This window comes from Chiloscyllium plagiosum, unplaced genomic scaffold, assembly GCF_037043375.1.
Source record: "Chiloscyllium plagiosum isolate Xiang-an unplaced genomic scaffold, Cpla_swu_hap1 HiC_scaffold_23, whole genome shotgun sequence".
In the NCBI taxonomy this organism is placed as follows: domain Eukaryota; kingdom Metazoa; phylum Chordata; class Chondrichthyes; order Orectolobiformes; family Hemiscylliidae; genus Chiloscyllium; species Chiloscyllium plagiosum.
Window position 1 is genome coordinate 43,027,805 of NW_028270161.1, and position 18,755 is coordinate 43,046,559.

At 39.1% G+C, this 18,755-nt stretch overlaps 1 protein-coding gene and 1 long non-coding RNA gene across 33 annotated transcripts in view; one reads left to right on the plus strand and one right to left on the minus strand.

Moving 5' to 3' along the window:
* LOC122546275 (uncharacterized) overlaps positions 1-18,755 on the minus strand; it is a 128,131-nt gene that overhangs the window by 25,221 nt on the left and 84,155 nt on the right. For 25 of the 32 annotated variants that reach the window (XM_087999601.1, XM_087999600.1, XM_087999602.1 and 22 more), the window contains 15 exons: positions 18,447-18,506; positions 17,794-17,853; positions 17,467-17,535; positions 16,417-16,479; positions 16,103-16,162; positions 15,381-15,440; positions 14,769-14,831; positions 14,453-14,509; positions 12,861-12,917; positions 11,703-11,765; positions 11,401-11,460; positions 9,381-9,440; positions 6,857-6,916; positions 5,662-5,721; positions 3,043-3,102 (listed from right to left, as the gene is read on the minus strand). In XM_087999601.1, the coding sequence (XP_087855727.1) occupies positions 3,043-3,102; positions 5,662-5,721; positions 6,857-6,916; positions 9,381-9,440; positions 11,401-11,460; positions 11,703-11,765; positions 12,861-12,917; positions 14,453-14,509; positions 14,769-14,831; positions 15,381-15,440; positions 16,103-16,162; positions 16,417-16,479; positions 17,467-17,535; positions 17,794-17,853; positions 18,447-18,506 (912 nt within the window). Of the gene's footprint in view, positions 1-3,042; positions 3,103-5,661; positions 5,722-6,856; positions 6,917-9,380; positions 9,441-11,400; positions 11,461-11,702; positions 11,766-12,860; positions 12,918-14,452; positions 14,510-14,767; positions 14,832-15,380; positions 15,441-16,102; positions 16,163-16,416; positions 16,480-17,466; positions 17,536-17,793; positions 17,854-18,446; positions 18,507-18,755 lie in introns of all 32 variants that reach the window. The other 7 variants (XM_087999604.1, XM_087999581.1, XM_087999603.1 and 4 more) reach the window with 5 other exon arrangements.
* The window catches only part of LOC148145882 (uncharacterized), a 94,778-nt gene that overhangs the window by 24,901 nt on the left and 51,122 nt on the right, over positions 1-18,755 (plus strand). The window lies entirely within an intron of this gene.

An 18,755-nucleotide genomic window follows, 5' to 3' on the forward strand; every position in this document is an offset into this window, starting at 1 on the left:
GAAATTTCCCATCCTTTAAGACATTTATTGCAAAATTCAGTCATGATGTTCTTCTTCATCAACCATGTTAGTGTTGAGGAGTTACTCCCAAGCATGATCTAATAACCCTCTTGAGATATGTTCTGTTTCCAAAGACAGGAGGGATTGGTTTTAAGACCATTTTAAGAGACAAATGTAAACTCTAAGTTACATTAGATTTCCCTACAGTGTGGGAACAGGCCCTTCAGCCCAACAAGTCCACACTGACCCTCCGAAGAGTAACCCACCCAGACCCATTCCCCTACTCTATACTTACCCCTAACACTATGAGCAATTTAGCATGGCCAATTCTCCTGACTTGCACATCTTTGGATTGTGGGAGGAAACTGGAGCACCCGGAGTAAACCCACGCAAACACGTGGAGAACTCCACACAGTTACTTAAGGCTGAAATTAAACCCGGGTCCCTGGTTCTATGAGGCAGTAGTGCTAACCACTGTGCCGCCAATACAAGTGATCCAATACAAGGCAAAATACACTTGTTTTACATTTATGCCAATAAAAACTGTCTAGTTGGAATAAAATGATGTCCAGAAAAATAAGGAACAGACTATCACTGATCAGGAGGTGAAGCCTCCATCAATTTACTTGTGCTCAAGGCCTTGTAATTTATAATTAAAATAATCATCATTCACCAGTTGTGGGGCCAGTTATTGAGCCAATAATTGTTGGTGACACTGTGCTGGTTAAATCACAAGACTTTGGGACAATTTTAAAAAATGCTTATGGACTTTCAAATTAAGTCTTCCATCTTGTAAATTTATGAAAATAATTTTGTCTGAAATTCAAACGCACTCAAAAATATAGAAGTCAAATACTTCATAGATGGAAATAGAACCACAGAGCCATGGAAAAGTTACAGTTCAGTTCAGCCAATCTGCAAGTTCAATAAATTAACTGCCCATTGTAATCCCACTTAACTGAACCTGGGCCAGTGACTTGCCTGTAATGGCTATCAGGTGTAGACTGATGTTTATTTGAAATGAGTTGAGGGTTTCCACATCAACCACCAAATTGGTTAGTGAATTCCAAACACCCAGCACTGTCTGGGTGAAAAGATTTTTCCTCATTTCTCGTCTAATCCTTCAATAAAGCATTTTACATCTGTGTTCCTTGGTAAATGCTCTCTGCATTAGGAGAAACAGATGTCCACTCTAATTCAGCCCACATTATTTTGTACACTTCAACTGAGTTACTTCTCAGCATCCTCTGGTTTAAGGAAAACAATGCTAAACATTCCAATCTTTATTCTTACTGACAGTTTTCAAATATCCTCTGTATTCTTCTGAGAGCTTTTGTGCCCATCCTGTAATGTGGTGACCAGAGGCACATGTAATACTCCAGCTATAACATAACTAGTGTCTGAAATAGTTCCAGGGTTACATCCCTGTTATTGTACTCAAAACCTTGCCTAAGGTAGGCCAGCATCCCATCTACCTTTGTTACCACCTTATCCATGTATGTTGAAAATTTCAGGGACCTACATGCATGCACGCCAAGATGTCTCACCTGGTTTACCCAGCTTAATACCTTCCTTTTTGATGTTTTATTTTTTCTTCGCAAATATATTACCATAAACATCTCATGATTGAATTCTACTTGTCACGTTTACCATCCAACAAACCATTGACATCTTGCTGCTGTCGACAGCCATCCTCTTCAAAGTCTGGTCAATATTTGGTCAATATTTGCAACACCCACAAATTACCATATATACTCCAGTAATAATTGATCTCATGTAAAAGTTGAACCCCTATCTTTGGCCAAATAACCTGGAACATTCCATATATCTCATGTAAAAGTCGACCTGAGTTTTTCACAAATAACAGATTAACATTTGGGAGTCAGTGTGCTGACAGACATGCCCTGCTCCAGCTTTCCAGTCTGCCAATTGTTCTGCTCCGCTCCCCATCTCCCAGTCCACTGGCTTTTGTGCTCCGCTCCGGGTTTTCAGAATTACCATATTTCATTGTTTCTTCTTCTTTATTCATTTAGCAATCAGTTGGGCTTCTGCTAATCATCCATCAAATACTACCCTTTATTTGATATCACTGATCCAATAATGGATCCAACTGGCCATTATCCCATGGTCTTTAACTTCTTTCAAACAGTCTGTTAAGTTGAATCTTGTCACTAAAATCTACATATGAAAAATTCAGTGCACTAACTTCCTCAATCTTCCTTGTTAATCCTGTAAAAAAAACTCAGGTTAGTAAGACATGACATTCCCTTAACACAATTATGCTAGCTCTGGAGTAATCCATTGGTCTCAAAGTAACAGTCAACCAGTAATCGGTCAGACTAATCAGCCTTTTTATTTGTCCTTGCCCCTTCAACTTTATTGAGTAATGTTACACATTGCAAATATACAATCCTCTGGCCCTTGCCTTCATTGAGTGAGGATTGGATAATGATCCTCACAGCATCCACTATTTCCTCACTAGCTTCCTTCAACAGCCCAGAATTCAAATTATCCAGTTCAAATTATCAAGGTGTGGAAGTGAGCCTCTTTAGTGCTTCCCTCCTTGTTACACACACCTTTCCTAATATTTTACAGGCTTCCACTTTCACTGGAACATTTGTATTAACTGTTTCATTTGCAGAGATACAGACAAGTCCGTCAATGTTTTCAGCATCATTGATATTGAAACCATCAACTGTGAAATGTGAGCTCTTGAAATTGACAATTCAAGATAAGGAATAATAAACAAGCACATGGCAAAGGGATGTGGTGAGGAAGGTCGTTGACCACAGATAGCCATTAATTGCAGACAAAGATGTGAAGAAACTGCTGAACAAATAATCAATGCCTCAGACACAGTGTTGTTCATTCACAGCAGGATGTCAATAAATTTAATGTACAAGGCTCCAAACAAGAACTAATCCCAACTTCATTTTAAATGAAAATGCAACTCATAAATATTGACAAGAAATTACCCTAACATCTCATTTCATTCTTGTTTAAAATCATTGCCCATGTTTAATGATAGAAGGTCTTACTCACCAGTTGTGGAACTGGCAGTAGTACTTGATCTGGTAGTAGTCTCTGTTGTTGCTGTAGTTTCTTCAGAACAAAACAAATGTCATGACAATTAATGTGCAAGATTTGAAACAGGATAGTACTGAAAGAAATTTAGCAGCAGTCAACTGGGTATACACAAATGATCACAGGCAAAGTGTAACAATAATTCAAAACTATGCACACAGTGTCCGATATAAAAAATCCTGCCAGATCATAATGTGTGCAATCGATTTGCACATTTCTCCGTGAAGTGAGTGCCAGAGTGAAAGATTGAGACACTGATACAACTCAACCATTTATGGTAGCACAGTCTACTGACATTTCGAGAGTGCATTGAAGAATTAATGCAAATTCAGTCCTGAACACAATGCCATCCACAACAAATGATATTTTACTCTAAATTATTCAATGGCTGATCACTGATCTTCCATCTACTGACATTTTCCAAGAACCAAACTATTAAGTGTAAACTGCAATCCTAATTACCACCTACACTAAACAAATTTGTGCCACATGCAATGATGATATGTTCAATTTAGTTCCACGATCTAATTATTTTTGGAGATATGTTACTGTTGACTATTTTACAAAAGAATGGTTTTGCTAACATTAACTTGGGAAACATGATCTGTGTAAACTGGCAATTCAAAATAAGGCATCAGAAATAAGCACACAACAGAGTTGTGAGAAAATGCTGTGGCTCATGTACTTAAAAGTATAATTGTAACATGGACACTATGTTGGTTAGACAGTAGAAACCTGACATCTGGAATCAGAATTTTTTGAATTAATTCTAAACTAATCTTCCAGGCCATTCAACGTTAATCAGTTTCACAACCTTGTTGACCACTCTGGTGCCACGAGGGATAAAATTATACTAAATTATTTCCTCTGTCAATCACTTGGAGATATCTTCTGTTCACTATGAATGGGCAAAATGATTTTGCAAGCATCAAATTAGTGAATGTGAAATCTCTAAGCAGGCAATTCAAAATAAGGCAAAATAACCAACCGCATAAAGACTTGTGGCAAAGGTTCTCATCATGAAATAGCCAGACTCTGCAAAAACTGTAGTTAATCTCTCAAACAAGAAGCACCAACAACTTAGACATAGTGTTGTCCTTTTTGTGTGGTTAGATTTATTGCACAGGTTCTGGAAGCGGAACTGATCATAACATTTTCCAAAGTGAGAATGCAACTGGAGAACTAAGACTGACAAAAGGATTTCACTCACTAGGAGCTCATCGAATTCATGTTGAAAATCATTGTTCATTTTTAATGAAAGAAGTCCTCATTTGCCAATTGTTGAACTGGCAGTAGTATTTGGGGTGGTGGTTTCTTGAGAAGATCAACAGATGTCATCATAATCAATGCACAAAGCTTGAATCAGGACCGTCCCGAAGTAACTTTAACAACAATCATCAGGGACCATATATAAAGGACCATAGAATATTTAACAATAATTTTAAAATATGCTGCAACTTCCCAAATGGAAAATATTCTGCAAGATCATAATTTGTGTGATCAATATGCATATTTCACCAGGTCTCTGTGAATAGAATGTTATTATGAAAGATTGAGACACTGAGTCAAATCACCATTTATGCTAGTGCAGTGTTCTGAAACTTCAAGTTCAGAAGGTGCATTTAAGGGAGAGTGGAAATTCAGTCCTGTGCACAATGCTATCCTCAACAAATCGTATTTTACTCTGAATTAGTCAATGGCTGATCATCTGGTCTCTCATCTACTGACATTTTCCAAGAATCGTGATATTAAGTGCAGAATGCAATCATAGGTATCACCAATACTACCCACATTAGTGCTGCTTGGGACAATATTACGTTCAATTTAATTCTCAAATCTGATAACATTTCAAAATATATTTTGTTCACTATGCTAGGTCAGGATGTTGTTATGAATGGTAAATTGGAAAAAAAAAATTTCTGAATTGACAATTGAAAAACAAGCCATAAGAAGCAAGCACAAAACAGAGTTTGAGAAATGGGTCTGGCTCATGAACTTAAATGTACAGTTGCAACATGGATACAATGTTGGCTAGACAATAGAAACCCAACATCTGTGATCAGAAGTTTTTGAATCAATTTCAAAATAATGTTTCAGGCCATTGGACATTAATCATTTTCTCAACCTTATTGCCCACATTGGTGCCACAAGGGATAAAATTATACTGAATTTGGTTCCTAGCACTACTGAGAACTTCTGTACATTAATAAAGGAGGGAATGAATTTGTAAACATCAAATTAGTGAGTGTAAGTTCTCTAAACAGGCAATTCAAAATAAGCCATAATAAACAACCGCGTAACAGATTTGCGAAAAATGTTATCATTTATGGAATAGCCAGATCCGTCAAAAACTGAAGTTAACCTCTCAAAGAAGAGCCATCAATAACTCAGACGCAGTGTTGTTTTTCTATGTGGCTAGACTTATCGCATAGGTTCGGGAGGAGGACCTGATCCACGTTTTCCTCAGGTGGATGCAACTTGAGAACTAAGACTGACAAAGGAATTTCCCTGTCGAGGAGTGCATTGAATTCCGTTGAAAATCATTGCTCATGTTTAATGATAGAAAATTTCACTCACCAGGTGTGGAACTAACAGTAGTACTTGGTGTGATGGTAGTCTCTGTTATTGTAGTTGTTTCTTCAAAAGACAAACAAATATTAAGACGGTGAATACACAAAACTTGAATCAGGACAGTACTGAAATAGTTTTAACAGCACTCAACACAGAATATGCAAAGAATCAGAGAATTTATAAAGAAAAATAAATCAATGCCCACAGTGCATGATTAGAAAGTATCCTGCCAGATTGGGGTGGCACAGTGGCTCAATGGTTAGCACTGCTGCCTCACAGCACCAGGGACCCAGGTTCAATTCCAGCTTCAGATGACTCTCTGTGTGGAGTTTGCGCATTCTCCCCTTATCTGCGTAGGTTTCCTCCAGGTGCTCTGGTTTCCTCCCACAGTCCAAAGATGTGCAGGGTAGGTGAATTGGCCATGTTACAATTGCCCATAATGTTAGCTGCATTAGTCAGAGGGAAATGGGTCTGGGTGGGATATTCTTCGGAGGGTCGGTGTGGACTTGTTGGGCTGAAGGGCCTGTTTCCACACTGTAGCGAATCTAATCTAATCAAATCATAATTTGTGTAATTCACTTACACATTTCACCAGTGCTCCATGAATACAGTGTCACTGTGAGCATTGAGTCATTGCCTTTATTCATTATTTAAGCTAAAACACACTCCAGACACTTAGAATTCAGACAGTGCATTGAAAGATGAACAGAGATTCAGTCCAGAATACTGTGCCATTCTTAAGGGTTGTCAAGGTTTGGGATTTGTCCAGCACATAGACGTTTCTGGTCCCCATGTGGAAAAGAGCAAGGACTGCATGGAAAATGAGCAACTGATCACGGGGTGGAGAGAAAAGGTAAATATAGTCGCAATTGCTTTGCTAGCAGCATAGACACTGGGCTCTCTGGTCAGAAGGGTGTGTTGCCAACCTGATGGCAGGGTTCATGGCATCATATCTGCTCTTAATATGGACAAGTGTGGAAGAGGACAGATCCAGATGTCATGGTTCACTTGGCTACCTCAGATTAGGGTAGAATGAGAAATCGGTTCTGCTGGGGATGAGGAGGAGCTAAAGTGAAATTTGAAATCAGAATGAAAATGGTAATAATCTCTGGATTACCACCTTCGCAATGAAAAAATTGGCAAAGGGTCAATAAAATGAAAGAGGTAAATGGGTGGCTTAATGAAAGAAGTCCTCACTCACCAGTTGTTGAACTGGCAGTAGTACTCGGTGTGGTCGTGGTCTCTGTTGTTGTAGTTATTCCTTGAGAAGACAAACAGGTGTCATGACTATCAATACACAAAGCTTGAATCGGAATAGTAGAGTCATAGAGTCATAGAGATGTACAGCATGGAAACAGACCCTTCAGTCCAACTTGTCCATGCCGACCAGATATCCCAACCCAATCTAGTCCCACCTGCCAGCACTCAGCCCATATCCCTCCAAACTCTTCCTATTCATATACCCATCCAAATGCCTCTTAAATGTTGCAATTGTACCAGCCTCCACCACATCCTCTGGCAGCTCATTCCATACACGCACCACCCATTGTGTGAAAAAGTTGCCCCTTAGGTCTTTCCCCTCTCACCCTAAAACTAGGCCCTCTAGTTCTGGACTTCCCGACCCCAGGGAAAAGACTTTGCCTATTTATCCTATCCATGCCCCTCATAATTTTGTAAACTTCTATAAGGTTACCCCTTAGCCTCTGACGCTCCAGGGAAAACAGCCCCAGCATGTTCAGCCTCTACCTATAGCTCAAATTCTCCAACACTGGCAACATCTTTGTAAATCTTTTCTGAACTCTTTCAAGTTTCACAACTTCTTTCCGATAGGAAGGAGACCAGAATTGCACACAATATTCCAACAGTGGCCTAACCAATGTCCTGTACAGCTGCAACATGACCTCCCAACTCCTGTACTCAATACTCTGACCAACAAAGGAAAGCATACCAAACACCTTCTTCACTATCCTATCTACCTGCGACTCCACTTTCAAGGAGCTATGAACCTGCACTCCAAGGTATCTTTGTTCAGCAACACTTCCCAGGACTTTACCATTAAAGTGTATAAGTCCTGCTAAGATTTGCTTTCCCAAAATGCATCACCTCACATTTATCTGAATTAAACTCTATCTGCCACTTCTCAGCTCATTGGCCCATCTCGTAAAGATCCTGTTGTAATCTGAGGTAACCCTCTTCGCTGTCCACTACACCTCCAATTTTGGTGTCATCTGCAAACTTACTAACTGTACCTCTTATGCTCGTATCCAAATCATTTATGTAAATGACAAAAAGCACCGATTCTTGTGGCAATCCACAGGTCACAGGCCTCCAGTCTGAAAAACAACCCTCCACCACCACCCTCTGTCTTCTACCTTTGAGACAGTTCTGTATCCAAATGGCTAGTTTTCTCTGTATTCCATAAGACCTAACCTTGTTAATCAGTCTCCCATGAGGAACCTTGTTGAACGCCTTACTGAAGTCCATATAGATCACATCTACTGCTCTTCCCTCATCAATCTTCTTTGTTACTTCTTCAAAAAACTCAATCAAGTTTGTGAGACATGATTTCCCACGCACAAAGCCATGTTGACTATCCCGAATCAGTCTTTGCCTTTTCAAATACATGTACATCCTCTCCCTCAGGATTCCCTCCAACAACTTGCCCACCACCGTACTGAATCAATTTAAACAGTGTCAACAGGGTATGTACTACAGACCAGAGAATTTGTAACAATAATTAAAAATCATACACACTACTTCCCGAACAGAAAATATTCGGTCAGATTACAATTTGAGCAATTGACATGCATATTTCACTAAATCTCCATGAATAGAGTGCCATTGTGAAAGATTGAAACACTGATACAAGTCACTGTTTATGCTAGCACACCCTTCTGACAATCAGAATGCAGAGGGTGCATTGAAGGATTAATGGAGATTAAATCCTGAACGCAGTGAACAAATTGGATTTAACTGAATTAGTCTATGGCTGATCATGCAGTCTCCCATCTACTGACACTTTCCAAGAGTCAAGATATTCTTTGGAGATACGTTCTGTTCAGGGGAGAATAATTCCATAGATATTAATTTGGGAAATATGTCAAATGGCAATTCAAAAACAAGCAGGCAGGCGATCTGTGAGAATGGCCATGGCTCTTGAATTCAAATATACAGTTGCAACAAGAACACAATGTCAACATTTGGAATCAGAAGCTTGGGACACAATTCCAAAATAATGTTTTTGTCTGTCCCCTATCAAGTTTATTAACCATTCTGGTGGAAAAATGAATAAAATTAAAACATAAAAGTTACTTGTTAAAATGAAACGTTGGAGATATTTTTTATGATCAAAGGAATGGGTTATTGTGCAAACTTCACAAGAGTACATGTAAAATCTTGAAGCAGGCAGTGCAAAATGAGGGATAATGACAAAGCAGATAACAGAATTGCAAGAAAGGGTGTCAGAATTGTAAGAATTGCTGGATCCACAAAGACGTAAGGAACATTCTCATGCAAGAGCCAGAAAAATCTCAGACATAGTGTGGTCCTTTCTCTGTGGTTAGATTCATTGCATAAGTTCTGTAAGAAGTTCAGATCCTACAACTTTCATAAGTGAGAAGGCAACTCAAGAATTAACCTTGAAAAAAGAATTTACTGGACCAGGAACTCATTGAGTTATTGTTGAAAATTATTGCTTGTGATTAAAACAAGATGTCCTCACTCACCAGTTGTGGAGCTGGCAGTAGAACCGGTTGTGGTGGTCGTCTCTGATGTTGTTGTGGTTTCTGTTGAGGAAAAGGAAATGTAATCACAATCTATACAGATAAACAGAATAAAGATGAATGAGAGAGATTCAGCTGCATTCAGGAGGGAGTGTACAAATTTTGACAGATTGTGTAAAATACTTTAAACCTTATTCCACAGATGACCAATCAGTAAGTACCCTGTTACAGGTGAAGTGCAGGAAGACTGGAGATTGGCTAACATTGTGCCACTAAGAAGGGTGGTAAGGACAAGTCAGGCAACTATAGACCATTGGACAAGTTGTTGGAGGGAATCCTGAGGGACAGGATGTACATGTATTTGGAAAGGCAAGGACTGATTAGGGATAGTCAACATTGGCTTTGTATGTGGCAAATCATGTCTCACAAACTTGATTGAGTTTTTTGAAGAAGTAACAAAGAGGATTGATGAGGGCAGAATGGTGGACATGATCTATATGGACTTCAAAAAGGCATTTGACAAGGTTCCCCATGGGAGACTGCTTAGCAAGATTAGAGCTCATGGAATACAAGGAGAACTAGCCATTTTGATACAGAACGGGCTCAAAGGTAGAAGACAGAGGGTGGTGTGGAGGGTTGTTTTTCAGACTAGAGGCCTGTGACCAGTGGAGTGCCACAAGGATTGGCACTGGGTCCACTACTTTTCATCATTTATCTAAATGATTTGGATGTGAGCATAAGAGGTATAGTTACTAAGTTTGCAGATGACACCAAAATTGGAGGTGTAATGGACAGCAAAGGAGGTTACCTCATGTTACAACACGATCTTGATCAGATGGGCCAGTGGACTGAAGAATGGCAGATGGAGTTTAATTTAGATAAATGTGAGGTGCTGCATTTTGGGGAAGCAAATCTTATACACTTAATGGTAAGGTCCTGGGCTTTGTTGCTGAACAAAGATACCTTGGAGTGCAGGTTCATAGCTACTTGAAAATGGAGTCGCAGGTAGATAGGCTAGTGAAGATGGTGTTTGGTATGCTTTCCTTTGTTGGTCAGAGAATTGAGTACAGGAGTTGGGAGGTCATGTTGCAGCTGTACAGGACATTGGTTAGGCCACTTTTGGAATATTGCGTGCATTTCTGGTCTCCTTCCTATTGGAAGGATGTTGTGAAACTTGAAAGAGTTCAGAAAAGACTTACAAGGATGTTGCCCGGGTTGGAGAATTTCAGCTATAGGGAGAGGTTGAGTGTTGGAGGCTGAGGGGTGAACTTAAAGAAGTTTATAAAAGCATGAGGGGCATGGATAGGATAAATAAACAAAGTCTCTTCCCTGGGGTGGGGGAGTCCAGAACTGGAGGGCATAGGTTTAGGCTGAGAGGGGAAAGATATACAAGAGACCTAAGGGGCAACATTTTCATGCAGAGGGTGGTATGTGTATTGAATGAGCTGCCAGAGGAAGTGGTGGAGGCTAGTACAATTGCAACATTTAAAAGGAACTTGGATATATATATGAACAGGAAAGATTTGGAGGGATATGGGCCGGGTGATAGCAGATGGGATGAGGGTAGGTTGGGAAATCTGGTTGGCATGGACAAATTGGACTGAAGGGTTTATTTCCATGTTGTACGTTTCGATGACTCTATGACACAATATCATAATTTGCATAAAGCATCATTCTCCAGCTCTCCATCAAATGACTGTTCCTGTCATAGATCAAGATAGTGTTTTGCTTGCAAAAGCATCCAGGACAGTATGACACAGATGTAATGTGAGCAGCAATGTGGCAAATGTGAGGTGAGGAAAAATAATTTAACATAACGTGCAATGGTAAACAATATCAAAGTTTGGTGCAGGCAGTTTGATCCCAGGCATAGATTTTTGATGTTCAAAATAATCTCCTCTTGTAGGAATAGAATAAGATTCTGGAAGATGATGTGAACAGACTTTGACTGAAAAGTGTGAAAGAATCCATCAATTCACTTATATCTGCGTTGAAATTCTGAATAGAATTCATCATTACTCACCAGTTGTGGAGCCAGTGGTTGAGCCAGTAATTATTGGTGAGACTGTTGTGGAGGTCTTTTCTGAAATATGAGGGAAATTTGAAGGTAACAACAATTTACTTCAGTTCCATGTTTTTCAGCAATATACGAGGAAAAGATTTATGTCAAGTACATTGTGGAAATGAATAAATATGAATCTCAAGTACAACACTGGAAAAGAGATTGGTAAAATAGCTCAATTCTGCAAAGAGTTGAACTAATACTGAGAGAAGTGATTCTGTTCGGTGAATACTTTCTGTTGAATAAACAAAAGCTTCTCTCACCAGGTGTGGAGCTGGACGTTGACGGTGCTGTCGTGGTGTATACTGTTGTTGAAGTGGTTTCTTCTAAAAGAAAACAAATTAACTTCCAGTCAGTGTGTCCCATTGTGATTTGGGGCTGTTTGTTCCTCCTGAAACAGCACCTCCAGATCATGCACAAACCAAACTAAAGATGACCAACAGGCTTGACATTTGTGACTAGAGCTGATAAAACATGGTATGTGTCGACAATAAATAGGTATATTCCACAATCAGAAGTGACAAGCATTCGAAAAAAGATGAGCTTGATTTTCCAAGTTGGGAACAGAGAAACTGTGCCTTATTTGAGTCATTGACTGGATTTGAAGCACAGAGACCTGTCAGCATTTCTGTTTTCAAGAATGTGATGACAATTCAAGTACTTGTGTGGGTTTTGTAGCAAATTGACTATTAGAGAAGAAGCTGAAACTTTATTGCTGGAACAGCACAGCAGGTCAGACAGCATCTAGGGAAAAGGAGATTCGACGTTTCGGGCACATGCCCTTCCTCAGGAAGAAGGGCACATGCCCTTCCTATTAGAGAAGAAGACAATCCTTTCATCTCAATTCTAGCATGTATACACATGTGGATGCACCATTATGAGTGTATCCAGAGATCATAATTTCAGGTATTTAATGACTGGAGTTTTCCAGCAAATTTTACACAATAAAACATTGCTTTAGTTCTCAATAATAGCCTCCACTGAAAAGTGGATGCACCAATATTAGGAGACCCATAGTTCATGCTTTCAGTTATGTGATGACTGGAGATTTCCAGCAAATCCAGAGCTTCACTGAAGCTCATTAAAAACGGACAGATTAAATAGTTCAGCGTGAAGTCTAAGATGCCATGGCATTGCGTGTGTGCAAATTTCATTGCATTAGTTCATCACTCATTTGAAGATTACTGCATTCTTTAAGAATACAGATGCTCATAAAAGAAGATCCCTGTTTCATTGTTCATTTCAGAAATAAATATTACTGAGATTTTGTGAAGAATTGACAGAGCACACTCTTCCCTCTATCATGTCTTAACTCCATTTTTATAATTCCAAATGAAGAGAATTTCACTGTCAGGAAACCCAAGGTGACACCATTGCTATCCAAGGCATTGCGATTATACCCAATAGAAACCATCACACACCTGGTGTGGAAGTACTGGTGTAGCCAGGTGTAGTTGGAGGAACAGTTGTAGTTATTGCTGTTGAAAAAGGACATGAATAATATTCAAGACACAAAATCTCAAAACGATTCTGAAGCAGCATTCACCAGAAACCAAATCTGACAGAATTACGATGGAACTATGAGGAACTTCTAGATGACATCAGATTCTTCACAATGACTTGTACTGAATACTAAGCTGATGGCATTAATAAGCATTCTCAGTGAGGATGCTGGAATTCAGAAAGCATTCAACTTACAATAAAATTGTGAATTGTATTCAATTCCCTTTCTGCAGATTCATTTGGCTCATGTCAGGTGCCTGGTCAATGTAACACTTTTAACATTATTTGTTTGCACACCTGTTTCAATGACAGAATACTTCTCTCTCAATACTGTCCCATGTGGCATTGGATGTATTAGTTGCTGATTCTTTTGTTTCTCCTTCAGAAGAATCAACTACTACAACAGGGACAAGGCCAACAACTGAGATGACTAGCAGCTCCACAGCCAGTGAGTGACATCATACTTTCAGGCATTTAATGACAAGAAAAAATGGTTTTACTTCTCAATAAGAACTTCCATTGAAAGGTGGAGACACCAACATTAGGGGATCCAAAGATCAGACTTTCAGTTATTCAGTGACCTAATATTGGTGCCTCCACATTTGAATAGAAGCTGTTATTTAGAGCAAAACAATGTTTTCTTGTCTAATATTTGCTTGAAAACTCCAGTCATTAAACACCTGAAAGTGTAGATGTCACTCACTAGCTGTGGAGCTACCAGTCGTCTCAGTTGTTGGCCTTGTCCCTGTTGTAGTAGTTGATTCTTCTAAAGGAGAAACAACAGAATCAATAACCAATACACCCAATGCCACACGGAACAGTATTGAGACAGGACAAGTATTCTGTCATTAAAACGGATGTGCAAACAGATAATATTAAAAGTTTTACATTGATCAGACACCTGATATGAGCTGAAGGACTTTGCAGAAAAAATTGTTTCTGAGATGTGGTCACTGTTGGAGAAAACGAATTGTGCCCTGATATTTTTGCACCGACAGAAAATCAATCTCAGAAATTTTGGATCAGGTATACAGATGGATTCACATCGTGAGGAATGACTCTTGTTGTCTTCCAATGAATGTGAGAGGAATTTGTCCATCAAGCAAAGATTGTGGGCAAAGGTCCAATCTAACTTCTCAGCCAAAAGACCCATTGTTATTCTTTCTTTATCAAAGAGATGATGATCTGAAGTCTAAGATGCCATGCCATTGCGTATGTGCAAATTTCATTGCATTATTTCATCACTTATGTGAAAGCACTGTATTCGATAAGAATACAAAGGCTGGCTTCAAGGATGCTCATATAAGAAGATCCCTGTTTCATTGTTTGATTCTGAAATAAAACTTACTGAGATTTTGTGAAGTGTTGACAGATCACACTCTGCCCTCTATCATGTCTTAACTCTGATTTTGTAATTCCAAATGAACAGAATTTCACTGTCAGGAAACCCAAGGTGACACCATTGCTGTCCAAGGCATTGCTATTTTACCCAATAGAAACCATCACTCACCTGTTGTGGAAGTACTGGTGTAGCCAGGTGTAGTTGGAGGAACAGTTGTTGTTGTTCCTATTGAATAAAAACACGAATAATATTCAAAACCACAAAAACCTCAAAATGATTCCGAATCAACATTCCCTGAAAACAACACGACAGAATGTGATGGAACTAGGAGAAAGGTCTAGATTACATCAGATTCTTCACAAAATATCGTGCCGAATATCAAGCTGATGGCATTAATAAGCATCCTCAGTGAGGATGCTGAAATTCAGAAAGCATTCCGCTTGTATCAAAATTATGAATTGTATTCAATGCAGATGTCACTCACTGGCTGTGGAGCTGCTAGTCGTCTCAGTTGTCGGACTTGTCCCTGTTGTAGTAGTTAATTTTCCTGAAGGAGAAACATAAGAATCAATAACAAATACATCCAATGTCACATGGGAAAGTTAATGTATTCTGTCATTGAAATGGATGGACAAACAGATAATATTAAAAGTATTACATTGATGAGACATCTGGTATGAGCCAAAGGAATTTGCAGACAAAGAATTGTTTTTGAGCTGTGCGCACTGTTGGAGAAATTGAATTGTGCGCTGATATCTTTGCACAGACAGAATATCAATCTCAGAAATTTTGGCTCAGGTATACAGACAGTTTGGCATCAAGGAGTAGGACACTTCTCATCTTCCAATGAATGGGAGTAGTATTTGTCAATCAAGAAGAGAGGGTGGGCAAAGGTCCAATCTAATTTATCAGGCAACAGACCCAATGCTGTCCTTTCTTTATCAAAGATTTGGTGATCTGGCTAAATTAAATGCACGTGGCTCCACTGAAGTCTTCAGCGCAACATTTTCTGAAGACAGAATGTGGATCCTTGATGTTTTGTAGGTTCTTGCTTCAAATTGTTTTCTCATGTTTAATGTAAAAGGACCTCACTCACCAGTTGTGGAGCTGACAGTAGAACTGGCTGTGGTGGTCATCACTGATGTTGTTGTTGTTTCTGTTGAAGTGAAGGAAATGTAATCACAATCCAAACACATATCTAGAAACATTAGAGCAATTTAATAGCAACCCGCAGGGAATGCACAAATGATGAGAGAATGTGTAAAACAGTTCTAATCTATTTTCCACAGTTGTCCAATCAATAAGCATCCTGCTACATCATAATTTGTGTAAAGCATCATTCTACAGCTTTGCAGCAAAGGAGTATTCCTGTGCTAGTTGAAGACATTGGTTCAGTTTGCAAAAGCATCAAGGACGGTAGGACACAAATGTAATGTGAGTTGCAAAGTCTCAAAAGTGAGGTGAGAAAAAACAATTTAACATAATGACATAGTTTGCCACTGGAGGTTGCAACCACGAAGTTTAGTGCAGCCAATTTGGTTCCAGGCAAATATCTGTATTAGATGTGGAATGTCAGTATAACAGCCTCAATGTTTAATACTTGGAGAAGCTGAATAGATTCAATGGGAAGACAGGTGCATGTCCGTACCAGACACGTTTTATCATTGTATAGAAGTGCATTGACCTTTTAAGCTCAGAAATAGAATGAGATTCTGGAAGTCTGTGGGAATAGACTTTGACTGAAAAAGAACTCAAAATTCCATCAACTCACTTGCATCTAAGGCCTTGCAATTCTTAATACAAATCATCATTACTCACCAGTTGTGGAGCCAGTGGTTGAGCCAGTCGTTGTCGGTGAGATTGTTGTGGAGGTTTGTTCTGAAATATGAGGGAAATTTGAAGGTCACAACATTTTGATTCCATTCCAAAACCATTTTTATTGTTTTTCAGAATGAAGGGAGGATACGATGCACGTCGGAATGTTACACAAGTGAATAAATATGTATGCCAAATAGAACACTGGAAAAGAGATAGGTACAATATCTCAATTCTCCATAGAACTGAATTAATGCTAAGAGAAGTGATTCAGTTTGCCGAATACTTCGTGTTGAATAAAGTAAACGTTCACTCACCAGGTGTGGAGCTGGACGTTGACGGTGCTGTCGTGGTGTATACTGTTGTTGAAGTGGTTTCTTCTAAAAGAAAACAAATGAACTTCCAGTCAGTGTGTTCCATTGTGATTTGGGGCTGTTTGTTCCTCCTGAAACAGCACCTCCAGATCATGCACAAACCAAACTAAAGATGACCAACAGGCTTGACATTTGTGATGAGAGGTGATAAAATATGGTATGTGTCCACAATAAAATAGGTGGAATTTTCCACAATAAGAGGTAACAGGCTTTCTCAAAAATGAGCTTGGTTTTGCAATTTAAGGACAGAGAGACTATGAATTATTTGAGCCATTGACTGGACATAAGGCACTGAAACTTGTCAGCATACATGTTTTCAAGAATATGATGACCCTTGAAATATTAGAGTAGGCTTTGAAACAAATTGACCATTCGACAAAAGACCATCCTTCACTCCTCAGTAGCAGCATGCACTCAAAAGTGGATGAGCCAGGAAGAGTATATTCAAAGATCATGCTGTCAGGTATTTAATGATTGGTGATTTCCAGCAAATTTTAGACAAGTAAACTGTACTGTACTTCTCAATAGTAGCTTCCATTGAAATGTGGAGACACCAATGTTAGGAGACGCATAGTACATGCTTTCAGTTATTCAGTGACTGGAGCTTTCCAGCAAATCCAGAGATTCACCCAAGATCGTTAAAAACTGATAAATTAAATGTTTCAGAGTAAAGTCTAAAATGCCATGGCATTGCGAGTATACAAACTTCATTGCATTAGTTCATCACTTATTTGAAGGTTACTGCATTCATTAAGGCTACAGAGGCTGACTTCAAAGATGGTCATATAAGAAGATCCCTGTTTCACTTTTTGTTTCTGAAATAATTCTTATCGAGATTTGGGGAGGAAGTGACACATCAGTCTTTGCTCTCTACCAAGTCTTTACTCAGTTTTTGTAATTCCAAATGCACAGACATTCACTGTCAGGAAGCTGAAGTTGATGCTATTGAGGTCCAAGGCATTGCTATTTTACCAAATAGAAACTATCACTCACCTGGTGTTGAAGTACTGGTGTAGCCAGGTGTAGTTGTAGGTACAGTTGTTGTTGTTGTTGTTGTTGTTGCTATTGAACAAGAACAGGAATAATATTCAAAACCACGAACCTTAAAATGATTCTGAAGCAACATTCTCTCAAACTAATCTGACAGAATTGTAATGGAACTGGGAGAATCATCTAGATGACATCAGATTCTTCACAATGAATTGTGCTGAATACCAAGCTGATGGCATTAATACGTGTTCTCAGTGAGGATGCTGACATTCAGAAAGTACTCTACTTGCAACAAAAGTGTGAATTGTAATCAATGCAGATGTCACTCACTGGCTGTGGAGCTGCCAGTCGTCTCAGTTGTTGGGCTTGTCCCTGTTGTAGTGGTTGATTCTTGTGAAGGAGAAACAACAGAATCAATAACCAATACATCCAATGCCACATGGGACAGTATCGAGAGAGGACAGGTTTCCGCCATTGTAACAGACGTCAAACAGATAATATGAAAAATATTGCATTGACCAGACACCCAACATGAGCCGAAGGATTTTGCAGAAAGGGAATTGTTTTTGAGGTGTGTTCACTGTTGGAGAAATCAAATTGTGCCCTGATATTTTTACACAGTCAGAAAATCAATCTCAGAAATATTGTATCAGGTATACAGATGGTTTGGCATTGTGGTGGTGGACCCTTCTCATCTTTCAATGAAAGTAACAGGAATTTATCAATCAAGCAGAGAATGTGGGGAAAGGTCCAATCTAACTTATCAGCCAACAGACCCATTGTTGTCCTTTATTTATCAAAAAGTTGATGATCTGACTAAATTGAATCCACGAGGTTCCACTAAAGTCTTCAGCACAACATTTTCTGAAGACAGAATGTGGATCCTGGGCTGGGAATGACAAAGGAATTTCCCTATTCAGATGATTTGTCGGTTCTTGTTTCGAATTGTTTTCTCATGTTTAATGCCAAAGGACCTGACTCACCAGTTGTGGAGCTGGCAGCAGAACTGGCTGTGGTAGTCGTCTCTGATGTTGTTGTGGTTTCTGTTAGAGTAAACAAAATGTAATCACAATCCATAAACATGTTTGGAATCAAGACTCATGAGAGTGATTTAACAGCAATCTGCAGGGAATGCACAAATAATGAGAGAATGTGTAAAACAGTTCAAATCTTCATCCACAAGTAACCTGCTATATTATAATTTGTGTAAATCATCATTGCCCAGCTCACCAGCATATGAATACTCCTGTGGTAGGTCAAGACATTGGTTCTGTTTGCAAAAGCATCAATGA